Raw genomic sequence first — 15,164 nt, 5'->3', positions numbered from 1 at the left:
TTTCTCTTGCGCAAAAACTTCTTGTTGTGCAATGAAACTTCCTCTTCCTCTCCTTTCCTCTCCCTGTGCACTCCACCCCTTAAAACACGTTAGGTGGTTGTTGTTTTTACCCCAGCCCTCCAGAGCAGGTTTAGGGGACACATAGGGGGCATATAGGGAGAGGAGGAGAATTTGTGTTGTGTAGCCAAAGGTTTCTAGCAAAACTGCTTAGCTGGATACTGCCCTGGTTATTTATTTTTTCAAAATTAAAAATCACAGAACCTAGGTTTTTATGGGCAAACCTTTATACCGCAGCTGTTGGCACATCTCAATATACCTGCTGCTGCATTTTACTTCTAATGAACAGCAATCCAAATTCTAAACAGTGGTTAGTGAAGGTAAATTAATCTATGCCTCCCTCCCCCACATGTTTTAGCACGAGGCAAAACGGTACCCCTTTTGGCTGGGCCAAAACTCGACAGAAAAGTTATCAACAGGGACTGACTGTGGGTATCCTATCACAACAGGGTTTTCCTGTCACCAACACAAGTCCATTTCTTGGCTCAATTCAAAATGTGGATTTTTATTTTAATCTATGAAGCTTTAGATATCTTAAGGCAGCACTTAGATGAACTGTGGACCTCACAATAATGGATCTGAATAGCAGTTTCTGGAAGCCACAGGAGGGGAGAGTTGCTCTTGTGCTAGAATCCTGCTCGAGGGTTTCCCACAGGCATCTAGTTGGCCACTGTGAGAACAGGATGCTGACCTAGATGGGCTGATCCAGTAGGAATGTTCTTGTGTTTCCCACAGCACCACCTCCTCTCGCAAAGAGCAGCTCAAACCCAAGGTCATCTCAAAGGCCCTTCTCTGGATGCAATTGCCAAATGAGGAAGCCATTAGAAAGAGGGCATTATTTTCAAGTGTGGTGCCCCAAGCTATGGAATGGGTGTGATGCATTTATTAAATTTGTTTTCATCATCATCCTCTGATTAATGTACCACTTAATGCCAAAATGGTCTTTTACATTATACGAAATAGCACACACAGGTCAATATATTTTTATTGACACAGGGGAAGGAAGTATTTCTTTACATTCCTGAATAGCTTCCTCTGAAAAATATTAAAGTCGTTTAACAATAAAAATTAAAACAATTAAAAAACATAAACCTGCAAAAACATAGATTTAATGTCGTATATTTAAAGACCAATTAAAACAATGCTACCTCTCTCTATCATTCTATCATAAAAATCATTCCAGATCCAATACAGATAACAGATTGGGATAAAAATCTCCACCTAAAAGGCTCATTGGGTTAGCTTTTCTTTGGTTTTTAAAAAATATGGTTTGCTGGTGGTGGTTTCTCTCTCTCTCGCCTCTTCCTTTTTTTCAGTTCTGATCATTGCTTTGCCACTCACTTTTCTAAAATTGCTGTGGCTTCGAAGTCGCATTGTTCAGTGCCCAGAGAGCCTTAGTTATTGGGCAGGACACAAATCCTGGTAGGAAATATGCACATTATAGGCAGAAGGAAAGGTCTTGTGCACTTAACAATTTCCCCCATGTACATGCCCTGGGATAAATTGGGGTAATAGTGAGGGTTACAGCTACTCCCGTTTATCCCAGGGCATGTACTGGGGGATGGGGGGAAGAGGGATAAAGCGCACATGACCTTTCCATCTCCTCCTCTCCCTCTCCCCACCCTGGGACCATGGAAGCTTTCTTCACAACTCAGTGCACTTCTAGAACAGCCTCTTTCCATCGGGGAGGCAGCGAGTCAAAGCAGGACAAAGAAGCAAAAGCCAGGAGAATAAGCTACTCCATCCCTCTGGGAAGATGCTGCAGAAGGCTGAGAATGAAGCTCAAGACCCAGGCAAGTCATAAGCACAGTCTCAAAAGCAAACACAACACACAAACACAAACACAGGAACCCACACCTGTCTCCCCAATCTAAGCCTGTTAATAGATCACCCGTCAGGACTTCCATCGCACAAGCAAGCACCAATAGATGGTATTGACTTGGCTGTGGCTTCCGGCAGTTTCCATGGAATATCCTGAATGTTTGCCTGGGTTCCCCGTTGCGCTTGGAGTGGAAGTAATGTGGCCTAGGCCACGTTTCACATAAAGCCAGCAGAGAGGGAGACTCTTTCCTGCAGCACACCCTCAAAAGACTGTTGCAAGCAAGCAGAGGAAGGATGGAAACGGTGGGGTTAACAGCAGGGAAAGTTTCTCTCCAGCAGCGAGAAATATTCCCAGCAGCGATGTAGCAGCATTTGCCCTTCATGGCTTTCCGACTCTCACTAGACCAGCTGCTCTGTTCCGCCTCAGCTGCTAAACAAGTCCTGGGCAGGCGAGGCCCAAGGCTTGCATTTAGCCAGGATTCGGCCCCAGAATTTGCTTTTTGCTGGTAGACCATAGCCTTGGAAGACATGATGAGGCAAGAGTAGAGGCAAGCAGAACTCTGAGCATATGCAAAGTGCAACCGCCCTCGCCACTGAATATGATCATTGCCTGTCAGCACACATCTGGAATCAAGGGTACAGAGGACCCAGGTCCAATTCCTGTCACTGCCAGGTGAGGCTTGGAAAGTCCCCTGCCTGAATCACTGGGAAGCCACTTCTGGTCATTGTAGACAATACTGAGCTAATCAAGCTAATGAAATGACTCAATATAAAGCAGTTTCTATATTTCACCTCACCCATGCCCTGCCTGCCCATACAAAACTAGAAAGTTGAAATGAGCAAGCTCTGGATTAGCTTTCCCCCAAAATATGCTAGTTTTCTAGGTGCAGGGACCTGTGTTTTGAAGGAACATCCCCTTCCTCTTCTGCAGGTGACGCAGGACAAAACAGCTACACTTTGTTCTCCTGCTGTGGGCATTGAACGCCTCTAAAGGGCTGTAGCACAAACCCCAGACCTGATGCACAATTTATTCAGCTTGTGATGAAGTTGACTGTCCTGAATCACAGCATCTCTGGGGGTTTGGTTTGTGATCAACGATCACTCCGGACCATAGTGTCATTAAATAAGCCAAGTCTTCATCGTGTGCCGGGATGGTAGTAACACTTTCTCAGGGTCCTGACACACATCTCCAAACGTTCTCGAAAGGATCTGACAGAACATGGTTCTGTACTTACAAATGAAGCTCCCTCAGCTTGCTGTCACCTCATTGGTGCTCTGCTATGGCTGTGAGCCTCCCAGTGCAGAAGGCAGAAAAATGCTTGGGAATGCATGAAATGCTGAGCAGCCACCATCACCTGCCACAAACGTGTCTCTTCTCCCCAACACATCATAAACAGACCCCCTTTTCCCTCCGTCCCTGAACATCCAAGCTGAGGAACCATTCTGTGTAACTCCAAAGGGTTGCCTGCAAACAACCTTTATGGGAGGAGTTAAACACTGAGTTCTTTATTTGTTTGTTTGTTGCATTTATACAGCACTTATTTTCTCCAAGGAACTCATATTGGCATGCATGGTTCTCCCCTTCCTCATTTAATCCCCACAACAACTCTGTGATGTAGGCTAGGCTGAGAGACTGTGACTGGCCCAAGGTCACCCAGTGAGCCTCACGGCCGAGTGGAAGACAGGCATCAGATTATCTGCAGAGAGATTACCATACTCCAGTAAATTGCATGGACTGCCTACGGGTGGCAAATGACAGCTAGACAAGCCAGTTTTGTAAATTAACACATGCAAGTTACTAGCCTGTAGGGATTGTTGTTGAAATATATATAAAAAATAAAAATAAATGTCCAGTAGCACCTTAGAGACCAACTAAGTTTGTTCTTGGTATGAGCTTTCATGTGCATGCACACTTCTTCATATACCTTGATGGACTTCCATTTCATTTCATGCGGCTCAATGTGGTGCCTACCATGGTTCTAGATTCAGGTAGGTAGCTGTGTTGGTCTGACGCAGTAGAAATATATATAAAAAAATAAAAAAAACCTGTCCAGTAGCACCTTAGAGACCATGTAAGTTTGTTCTTGCACACGAAAGCTCATACCAAGAACAAACTTAGTTGGTCTCTAAGGTGCTACTGGACAATTTTTTACTTTTTAAAATATATTTCTACTGTGTCAGACCAACATGGCTACCTACCTGAATCTGGGGGTTGTTGTTGTCTTTTTACCAGCATGTTAAGGGATTAGATAAAAAATAGAAGCCCTCCACCAAGCAGACTGGAGGAGGGGGAATAAAGTAATTCACTTTCCATGCTGCTGCAAGAGGAAAAACAAAATTACTTCATTTGCATGTAACACCAGGCAGCTTAACAGAGGAGGGATGGAGCGGCCCATGCCCCCACCCCCAGCCTGCTCATTTGCCTGCATAGAATCCCTTGCACTCACCTGCATGAACTTCCTGGTCGCCTATGGCGAGTTGTTAAATAAGCGTCTGAGAAAAGGCCATTGCAAAGCTTTGCAAATGGGCTAAGCAGTGACACATGCAATACCTTCTGAGTCCCCTGCCCTCCGGGAGATATTCCAGTCCCATCCCTGCAACGCAACACCCATCTGCCACCTACTCTCACAGCCTTTTAATTGAGATTCAAATGAAAAATGCTTCAATCAGACTATAAGATGTCCCAAGTCAGGACTGACTCACATGACCTACTTTAACACAGGAGTACAGCAGTGAAGTTGTGTGCTGCCCACAGCTTCCGTTCTGGAGAATATTCCAGCGTGTGCTTGCCAAGGCTTCGAAAACTACAGCAGCCGAGTTTTAAGCAAGGCGGTGTCAGGTCATGACGTCCCTGTCACAGAGTTCCCACTACATGCCTCTCATCCACCAAGGGTGCACCAGTTCAAAGACTGAACCAGCATGTGCACGTGTGTGTGTGTGTGTGTGTGTGTGTGTGTGTGTGTCTTTGTCTTTCATGGGCATAACACACCATCATTTACGTGTAATTTCACATATATGTTCATGGGGTCTGAACTGGCAGTGATGGACAAGGAACAAGACCTTGGGGTCATGATGGAGAGCTCAGTGAAGATGTCAACTCGGTGTACTATGACTGTGAAAAGGGCAAATCCCATGCCAGGGATCACCTGAAATAAAGCTGCTAATATCATAATGCCATTATACGAATCTATGGTGCAACCACATTTGGAATACTGTATACGGTTCTGGTCAGCTCCCCTTAAAATGGATATTACAGAGTTGGAAAAGGGCAACCAAAAATGCTCACAGGGATGGAGCAATTCCCCTACAATAAAACATTGCAGCGCTTGCGGTAAGAAGCAACACGATAGGAGTTTATAAAGTCATGCATCGCACAGCAAAAGTGGGTACGTTTCTCTCTCTCCCTCAATACTAACTAGAACTTGTGGGCAGGCAATGAAGCTGAATGCTGGAAGATTCAGGACAGATAACACAAAACCTTTCTTCATGCATCACATCGTGAACTTGCTCCCACAAGAGGCAGTGCTCTCCACCAGCCTTGATGGCTTTAAAAGAGGATTATAAAAATCCACAGAGGAGAGGGCTGCTGATGGCTACTAGCCATGACGGCGACCCTCTAGCGACGCCTCTGAATACCAGTTTCTGGAAACCACAGGAGGGGAGAGTTACTCTTGCGCTCAGATCCTGCTTGCTGGTTTCCCACTGGCATCTGGTTGGTCACTGCGAGAACAGGATGCTGGACGACATGGCCCATTGGCCTGATCCAGAAGGGCTCTACTTGCATTTTTAGGAACTGTCCTGCCCGTTCCCTAACAATGGGGTCCACATTCATGCCACCCAGCCTCCAAGCTCCCTGTCAGAGACTTCACGGCCCACCTTGGGGAAGATTTCTCCAACCCCTTTTAAACGAGCTTGTTGCAAACCTTCAGCGATGAATTGACAAATCCCCAGAGAGCACGTGGGAAAGGAACCGAATTAACGCCAACTGCTCCCAAAGTGGCAGCTGAAGAGTGAGGCTTACGTTTCCTCCACTAGCCCAGTCCAGAAGAGAGATAAATCTAGGTCATGAGCGACACTAATGGTGTTGTGCACACAGAGTCTTATTCCCCCCGCCCTCCTTGTAATGCAGAGCTAATAGAAATACAAGGGGAGCATCATCGTTCTGATGCTCAAGCCTGTGTGGGCGGCCAGGCACCTCACACCTAATTCTGGTGGTGCAGCATCAGCTTGGCAGCTGCAGCAGAGCATCTTTGGAAGAGCTGAAAGACGAGGGAGGCAGCTGGATGACTAACCACAGGACTGCAGACATTTCCAAACAGCTAAAGAGGGACAGGGAGGGAGAGGGGAAGGTGCTTTGCTGATAGCCCCAAAAGGGTGCTAAGATTGAGATGGTAAGAGCTGTTCGACTCCCTCAGAAGGCGAAGGGCTCTCTTTCCTTGGAGGGTTATAAGACCAGTTGGATGGTCATCTGCTGGGGATTCTTCAGCTGCGATTCCTGCATTGCAGGGGGCTGGACTAGATGTCCCTTGGGGGGGGTGATACGATAATCTTTATTGTCATTGTCCCATGCAGAACAACAAAATTGAAAAAATCTACATCAGACATTCAAAAGCCTGCTATCCCAGCCTGGTTAGCCCCTAAAAACTTTGATACCCCATAATTGAATACAATATACTCACATAAAGACTACCTTAAAAGGTAAAGAGACCCCTGACCATTAGGTCCAGTTGTGTCCGACTCTGGGGTTGCGGCGCTCATCTCGCTATATTGGCCGAGGGAGCCGGCGTACAGCTTCCGGGTCATGTGGCCAGCAGGACTAAGCCGCTTCTGGCGAACCAGAGCAGTGCACGGAAACGCCGTTTACCTTCCTGCCAGAGCAGTACCCATTTATCTACTTGCACTTTTATGTGCTTTCGAACTGCTAGGTTGGCAGGAGCAGGGACTGAACAACGGGAGCTCACCCCGTCGCGGGGATTCGAACTGTTGACCTTCTGATCGGCAAGTCCTAGGCTCTGTGGTTTAACCCAAAGCGCCACCCACGTCACCTGATAGACTGCATTTATACCCCCCCTTTATGGGAGGAATTAAACCTTGAGCTTATTTTACTGCCTCTATATCGCCCCCTCTTTTCTGCAAGGGGCTTGGGGTGGTGCATCTAGTTCTCCCCCTCATTAAATCCCCACAACAGGTTGTATGAAACATAAGACGTCGTATGATTGGGAACGTTAGCCCCAGCAATGAAATTTAATTATCTATGAAACTGACAATATTCATGAAAGAATCAAAGTTTAAACGGGTAAAAAGGATATTATGTTACATTTTTAGAGTAATTGGAGAATAAGAGATTTAAACTTAAATTGCAACTGAAAATGTAAAGAAACATATGAAATAAGGGTATAATTTGCTGGCAAATTTTATTATCAAGAATGCACTCATATGGGAGACGTGGGGAAGTCCAATGGAAATTTGAAATAAGTTGTCGAAATGGTTGAGATTTTCTGTTTTTTCTTTCTTTTTTTCTTTAGCTCTGTCTTTCTTTTTGTTTTCTCTGTAATTTGGAAAAAATGTAATAAAAATTATTATAAAAAAAATAAAATAAATAAATCCCCACAACAGTCCTGTGAGGGAGGTTAGTCTGAGAGGCAGTGACCGGCCCAAGGTCACCCAGTGAGCTTCGCGGCTGTGTGCAGGCTTGAACCCTCATCTCCCAGGTCCTAGTCAGATACTAATCACTGTATCACACCTACAATAGGCTGAGAGCAGAGCAACTGGGGCTCAGGGAGCTGTGCATCAATCAGGAGTGGGGAACTCATGGCTGTCCAGATGCCCGACTCCCATTGGCCTCAGCCAGCATGGCCAGTGGTCAGGGATAAGAGCAGCCTCCAACAACTTATGGTTTTCTCAACAGGGCAAGGTGATCTGAAAGTGGGGGACATTGACATCAGTCCCTTGTCATGGTCCAATCACTCCCTGTTGAGATTTAGGCTGTCAGCACCTTTTCCCCTCTGCAGAGGAAGGGGACTTATTAGGAAGGTTCACCCTTGGAGACTGATGGATCCAGTGGGATTCCAAATGGCTCTGGGGGATTTCCCTACTGATATGACCGGCACCCCTGTTGAAGCCCTGGCTGACCTCTGGAACATCCCAATGGCTCGGGCTGTTGACATGATCACCCCTGAGCACCTCTCCCACTTTGCAGAGCCCGCTTGGCTCCCTGGTATACTCGAGAGCTTAGGGCAAGGAAACAAGCTGGAAGACAGCTCAAACGCAAGTGGAGGAAAGAGCCGGATGAATGCAACCGAACATTGCTGGGAGCTCATCACTGAGCCTACCTCATGGCAGTGAAGGCAGAAAAGAAGACCTACTTTGCTGCCTCTGCTGCCTCCTCATTGTGCCGTCCAACAGAGCTTTTCCAGGTAGTGCAAGGCTTTTTACACTCCGGCTCAAAGGTGGTGACAGAACCGATGGCAGCTCACTGTGACTTATTTGCAAAGCATATTGAGGGAGCTTGACTCCACTGCTGCAGCAGATGAATCATGAAAGGTGTCCACAACACTGTTTAGTCTTATAAAAAAAGGTAAAGTGCGGGTGGTGCTGTCGTCTAAACCACTGAGCCTCTTGGGCTTGCCGATCAGAAGGTCGGCAGTTCGAATCCCTGTGACAGGGTGAGCTCCCGTTGTTCTGTTCCAGCTCCTGCCAACCTAGCAGTTCAAAAGCATACAAGCACAAGTAGATAAATAGGCACCGCTGTAGTGGGAAGGTAAATGGCGTTTCCATGTGCTCTGGTTTCCGTCACGGTGTTCTATTGCGCCAGAAGCGGTTTAGTCATGCAGGCCATATGACCTGGAAAGCTGTCTGTGGACAAACAGCAGCTCCCTTGGCTTGAAAGCGAGATGAGCACTGCAACCCCATAGTCGCCTTTGACTGGACATAACTGTCAGGGGTCCTTTACCCTTTTTGGGGGGACCTTTTACCTAATCCTGTTAGATGAGTTTCAGCTAGTAAGGCTTGAGGATGTGGACAAGGTGCTTGGATCGGTCAGGGCGACCACTTGCACTCTGGACCCTTGCTTCCTTGGCTGATGAAAACTAACAGGGAGAGGGCAGCTGGCTGGGCCAGGGAGGTGATTAATGCCTCCTTGCAATGGAGGTAGAACCTGCCTGCTTGAAGGAGGCGGTAGTAAAACCACTCCTCAATAAACTCTCTCCAGATTTGGAAAATATAAGTAAAGTTGCCAATCTCCCCTTCTTGGGCAAGACTCTTGAGCAAGTGGTCGCAGACCAGATCCAGGTACTCTTGGAAGAAAATGATTTTCTAGATCTGTTTTAATCGGGGTTTAGGCCTGGTTTTGGCACAGAAACTGCATTGGTCACCTTGTATGATGACCTCTGCTGAGAGAGGGATAGGGGACATGTGTCCTTGTTTGTTCTTTTCAACCTCTCAGCGGCTTTCGATACCAACAACAGTGGTATAATTCTGGAGAGGCTATCCGAGTTAAAGCGTGGGTGGCACTGATTTGCGGTGGTTCTGGCCCTGCTTGGATGGACGTTTCTGGAGAGTGATACTTGGGGAGTGCTCTTTAGCCCCACAGTGTGGGTTTTCTCAGGATTCCATTTTATCCCCCATGCAATTCTGTGCAAGCTTACTCTCAAGAAAGACCCAAAGAAGTCAGCAGAACTTGCTCCACGTAAAAGGAAAAGGGTCAGAATGAATGAGATTTACAACACATTATATTTTTATCCAAGCAAATGAGAGTTGAGCATAGATACTAATGTCCAAGCAGGCCTACATTAAGTTTCCTGGAAAGCCTTCATCTGTTACACAACACTTCTAAACTTCAAAGTGTCTTCACGGTTGTTTTTTTACCCATTTTACAAATTGGGAAGCAAGGCTGAGGGATGGTGACCAGGACAAGGTCACAAACAATTCATCCTTGGCAGGTCTGGGGTATGAATTCCATTCTCTCAAATCTGAATTGCCTCATACTTATAATAGCTGGTTAAAAACCCAAGAACTAACAAACATTAGGAAGAGGAGGATTTTGGGTTAAAAACCCCCAATAAATGTCATCAAAACACAAAGTGCCTTTTAATGCTTGTAAGACATTTAACTGTACAGATACTTGATTTCGGAATACATTGTCCCGATCTGAGAGATGTACACAGATCACACATACTGATAGCTTATTTTGAAAATTTAAAAGTGCAGAACAGTTTGGGGTTTGAGCATCCTGCTTCGAGGGGCACTTTGTGTCATTTATATAACTGTGACATTCACATTATGAGAGAGAGAGAGAGAGAGAGAGAGAGAGAGAGATGTGCGGAGATTATTATAAACAGCCCTGGACACCCCTTCAGAGGGAGAGAAGACTCTGATTAAATCACTTTTTTTTTTTATTAAAAGAATTTGCCCACACTTTTAATTTGCAGTTAAAGGCAGGTGCCAAATCAATTCATGGTAAAAAGAGAGATGTGGAAAGCAGGCAAGACATGGCCTCTCTCTCCACCAATTGCATTCACTGGCTTGCAAAAGAGTGCACAGATGCCACTGTGAATATCGCTGCTGCACCGAACTATTTCTGTTAAAGCGAGAGCCTGTGAACTCTGGAAAAGATATCTGCACGTTTTGTGGCTGTAGGTAGGTGAAGGGGGGGGGGAGAGAGAAAGGGTAGCAGGGAAGGGGGGAGGGAGATGTAGCAGCCCATTAAGTCACATCCACAAATTCCAGGACGCTCACTCTGGAAACATCAAATGCTGGTGGGGAGAAGAGGAGAGGCAGATGCTGGTTTCTAAGTGAACATCATTGTGCAGAGGAAGAGGAACTACTGAGATGAAAACTAGGGACCCAGTGCTGTGCCCCCTCCCCCACGAGGACTGGGCTTCCCAATTATTCAAGGGAGAAAAACAGGATTAAAGCAATTTGCTTATGGCAGAAGATGAAACAGAAAGCCTCCATCTCTGCGCACTTCTCTCTCCCCCCCCTCGCCCCCAGCTCCTGTGAGATCTGCATCGGCAGGAGAGAGAGAGAGAGAGAGAGAGAGAAGAGGCAGTACAGTGGTCCCTTCCCTTCTCTTCCTCATGCAAGACGGATGGGGAGCATTAAAATGATTCACAGGTTCCCTGGCAGTTTCATTAACATCCACAAAGAGCAGGCAGCTGGACTTCCTCCAACATTAACCAACGGAGGGGGTAGCAGCAGAGGTAATGAGGCAGGGGCTCTGCCCGGAAGCCACTGAACACAACACCCTTTAACACAAACACCCTTTGCTCACTGCTGGGCAGCCGTGAAATTCTGCACAGCCTGGCAGGGACCTTTGCAGAGCTGCATCGAGGCCACGGGGCAGAGGCAAGCTGCCATCTGTCAGGGATCACTCAGGTGCTTCTCGGGGACTCACAGAATTGTAGAGTTGGAAGGAACCACGAGGGTCATCTAGCCCAACCCCCTGCAATGCAGGAATCTTTTGCCCAGCGTGGGTCTCGAACCCACGACCCTGAGGTTAAAAGTCTCGCGCTCTACCGACTGAGCCTTGTTGGCAGGGCACCCGCCCTGCTTGCCAAATGTTCAATCCCCAATAGCATTTCCAGGTAGGGTTGGAAATGTTCCCTTCTCTGGAAACCTGAAGTACTGTTGCAAAGTGGACGTCAGTTAAATTAAATTAAATTAAATTAAATTAAATTAATTACTTCATTGCACGTATACCTTTGTGAGGTAGGTTAGGCTGAGAGGCAGTGAATGGCCTGAGGTCAGCCAGTGAGCCTTGTGGCCATGCAGGGATTTGAACTCTGGTCTCCAAGGTTCTAGTCTGGTACTCTAACCACTACTAAACACTGTCCACTTCCTATGTAAATGACTCAGTAACCCTGGGCAGGGCCTGTTAGTGACCTGCCAGAGAAAGAGCTCCCAGCAAGTTTAGTTCAGAGTTTCCTCTGCAGGGTGAACTGCGTTTTTTCTTTCCCCTGAGTTGACCTCCCCTCTTCAAACGAGGAGTGGGGTGGGGCTGTTTTATTCTGCCCTGGACCCACGGTTTGCCTGTTGTGAAACAAAGATCCCAGTGTGTTCCAGGTCCTGATTTTATCCTGCCTGCTGATTTCACTTAACGATCCGAGTGTTTGCTCTGTGCAAATATAAATAAATATTAAGTTCTGTATCAATTTAATTGTGCATCAAGAACAGCCTGTATTAAAAAAACCCCATGAAAAACGTATGTACTCTTATTTCGAACAACATTATTGAGTTTACTAGTCCTGGGAAGGTTCTATTGTGGAGGAGAGCGACAGCTATCGAGCACGAGAGCTGAACGAAACCTCAGAGGCAGTAAGAACGTTGCGAACAGCTTGATGGACCAGGGCAAAGGACGAATCTAGTCCGTCACCCTGTTCTCACAGTGGTCAACCAGATGCAAGCAGGACCTGAGCTCAACAACAACAACTCTCTCCTCTGGTGGTTTCCAGAAGCACACGGCTTCCAGCCAGAGAGGCAGGGCTGGGCCATTGTGCTTTGTAGCCACCATCCCATCTCACTTGTGTAGGAAGTAACAACTGGGGTGGGGCTGGAAGCATCTGGCCGGCAACTTAAGGAAACAGGATGCTAGACGAGATGGGATCTTGGACATGGAATAAAGGTCTGCGCTGGGTACGCAGAACCTCTTCGCCCAGAAATGGGAATTGCTAACTCAAGCCACAACACTTCAGCTTCTGAGACAGGAGATGACAGGTTTTCAAGCACATTTCTGCAGCTGTTAAGAGCTAGAAATGTGTGTTTTTAAACACACAAATGAAACTCTCAATTTTACATTACGTGCAGTATCTTGTCTCCTTAAGAGTTGTGGCATACACACTGAACCCTACCTATAACTTAAGTCAGCCATCACTTTCTTTACTAGTCCTAATCAGGAAATGCTATTCATATGAATGATGACCTTGCACCTGATCCTCTTTCCCCAGTATGTGTAGCCCACACACTGTGTGCAGCTATTAAAAATGCACTAGCATTAAAAACAGGGCAGTGAGGGTTCTAGTCACCATGATCTTTGTGGGACTAAAAACTGAAATGGCACATTAGTCTGGTTTCTAAATGCTTAAATGAAGTTTGTTTCTCTACACATTTCAAATCAACAACAGCTTTTGTTAATATCCAATGGACCTTCACCCCAATTCCATGGGACAGCCATGTTTTGCAAGGCTTTCCAGGACCAGGTGCAAAGGGGTTGGCTCTGCCTTTAACGGCTGTGCAGAAGAGAGGCACAACTTTTCACTCCTGCTAAACAAAGCCACAATTATGCGCGCAATTTCTGCATACAATGGCAACGGAAACAGGAACCCTGCTCCTCCTTTGCTTCTAGTTAAATCTGATTCCCCTTTCCCAGGAAGTGACACAGCTTCCACCGTTCGATTTGGCATAAAAAATTATCCAAAGCAAAACAGACAAAGCATGCGGAAGTCCACTCTTATGCTCATAGTTAATCTGCCCAATGAATTCAGATTGCAGAGCTGTGGTTCCAAGTTGCAGAATCTGGGATATTTTAGTGGAATGCTGTAGAGGACCCTCAAAAGTGTGCAAGAGCCTCAGAAGAGAATTGTCCTGGGCCTTCTGTTCTGCTGCTTGTCACAGGCAGGGCCAGATGTGAAGGCAGCACTGGCAGTCACTTGCCTTTAAAAAACCAGCTGAGCGGAATAAAGCCACATTTCAAGATGGCAGAGAGGGTGGCCACAGACTCTAGATCTTCCTCTCCATTGAGATGCTTACCGAAGGAGCCCGCTCTGTATAGCACCACCCCAGCAGAACCTGGGGATCGCGGGATTTCAAGGCACAGCAGTGAGATTTAAAAACAACAACCAGAGTTTCCGACACCTCACCCCTTTCCACGGACGGGGTTCGTAGCTCCAAAGTGCAGGCACAAGATGCAGAAAGGGGGAGGGAAATGTTCCTTTCTTACAAGAGATTTGGCTGCAGAAAACGTTCCCATCCAGCTCCATGGGGAATTGGCTCCCGCTGCCAACTGCAGCTTTTTTCTTTCTTTCTTACTTAATTCAAAAAATGAATACTGTATGCAGGAAATTGCCCAAAATGACTTGGGAGAAAATGTTGACTCTGGCAGTTCAGCAGCAGCAGGCAGATTGGCACGTGCTCACGAGAGCAGTTTTATGTGCCCCCTCTCTCCACCCCACCCCATTCCTTGCCAGCCACTCACAGGTCAATGGCAGAGAGAAAATCCTCACTGTCTGGGTCCTGGAGGTAGCGTACAGGGGGTGGAGTCCGGGGAGGCAGGTGCAGGCTCTGCCCCAGTGCCACGTCGGAAGGGGACAGCTCCTCGCCCTTCCGCATGACGTAGATGAAGTAGTGGAATCCTCTCCCATACGTGGCGTGCCGGACGGACCATCCGTAGGCTGGCTGGGCGTAGTGGCGCTTGCGGAAGTGCGGCTGAGCAAAGGTGATGGAGATGAACCGGCCAGCAGGGCGTAAGACTCTGCTCACCTGGGAGGAAAAGAGGGACAACATTTCAGAGGACTCATTGCAAGCTGTGTGTGTGTGTTGGTCTATATGACCCCTGGGGGCCCTTCCAACTCTATGATTCTGAGATCCTTTGCTGAGGCTGGGATCTCCTTTCCTCCTCTCCCCTTGTCTCACATCACAGAAAAGCACTGTGTCACTTGGCACACCTATATCCCACTCACCATTCTGTTTTGGCATGCAGCTTGCAAGTTTCTAGACCTCATGACAGAAAGTCTTAAACATGCATAAATCATGGAAGCATCTGCCTTTGGCTTGGACGTCAGTGACCGTGTGCGGCAAGGCCCCTGAATACCAACACCACCAATCTTCCCCGCTACTCAAATGTGGGGAAGCACAGGGAAATGTCATTGCCTTTGTGATTTCTTATAAATGCGCATCTCTATCTAACAGACTGCTGGGAGGGGGGGGAAGAGGGTGGGCTTGTGCTGATGCAACAAGGCAGTTATTACTTCTCTTGGTCAGAGACCCTCCCCATCTGGGCCACTGTTCCTACAAGGACCAGCCTTGGAGAAGAGCCGCCGTTGGTCTACCTGGCTGGCAACGGCCACTTGGGAAAGTCGCTGGGGATTTAACCTGCGGCCTTGTAGATGCAACACAGATGCTCTGCTACTGAGCTCTGGTCCTACTGCACAGGTATTATGTAGTAATAAAGGCAACATAACGTCTTGCCTTTGGGGGGCATTTAAACCAGTGGTGTGGAGCCGAGAACAAGGCACCCTGATTCCATCCTTGCTCCATGAGCACCCACTCTCCTCCTCCTCCTCCTCCTGCTC

The 15,164-nt window shown here is 47.2% G+C and overlaps 1 protein-coding gene and 1 long non-coding RNA gene across 2 annotated transcripts in view; one reads left to right on the top strand and one right to left on the bottom strand.

The window, feature by feature from the left end:
- Positions 1-1,108: 1,108 nt before the first annotated feature.
- LOC309533335 lies at positions 1,109-10,270 on the top strand. The gene is made up of 2 exons (XR_014220132.1): positions 1,109-7,066; positions 7,495-10,270. It is a non-coding gene; the product is annotated as an uncharacterized lncRNA (long non-coding RNA).
- Positions 9,943-15,164, bottom strand: part of EEF1AKMT4 (EEF1A lysine methyltransferase 4) — a 24,937-nt gene continuing 19,715 nt past the window's right edge. Inside the window, exon 3 of the mRNA XM_082224646.1 lies at positions 9,943-14,352. Within this exon, the coding sequence (XP_082080772.1) occupies positions 14,065-14,352 (288 nt within the window). The 3' untranslated portion in view covers positions 9,943-14,064. The remainder of the gene's footprint in view (positions 14,353-15,164) is intronic.

This window comes from Podarcis vaucheri (genome assembly GCF_965113315.1).
Source record: "Podarcis vaucheri genome assembly, chromosome: 5".
NCBI classification, from domain to species: Eukaryota; Metazoa; Chordata; class Lepidosauria; order Squamata; family Lacertidae; genus Podarcis; species Podarcis vaucheri.
Note: the sequence above shows the minus strand (reverse complement) of the source record. Positions and strands in the feature narration are given on the sequence as shown.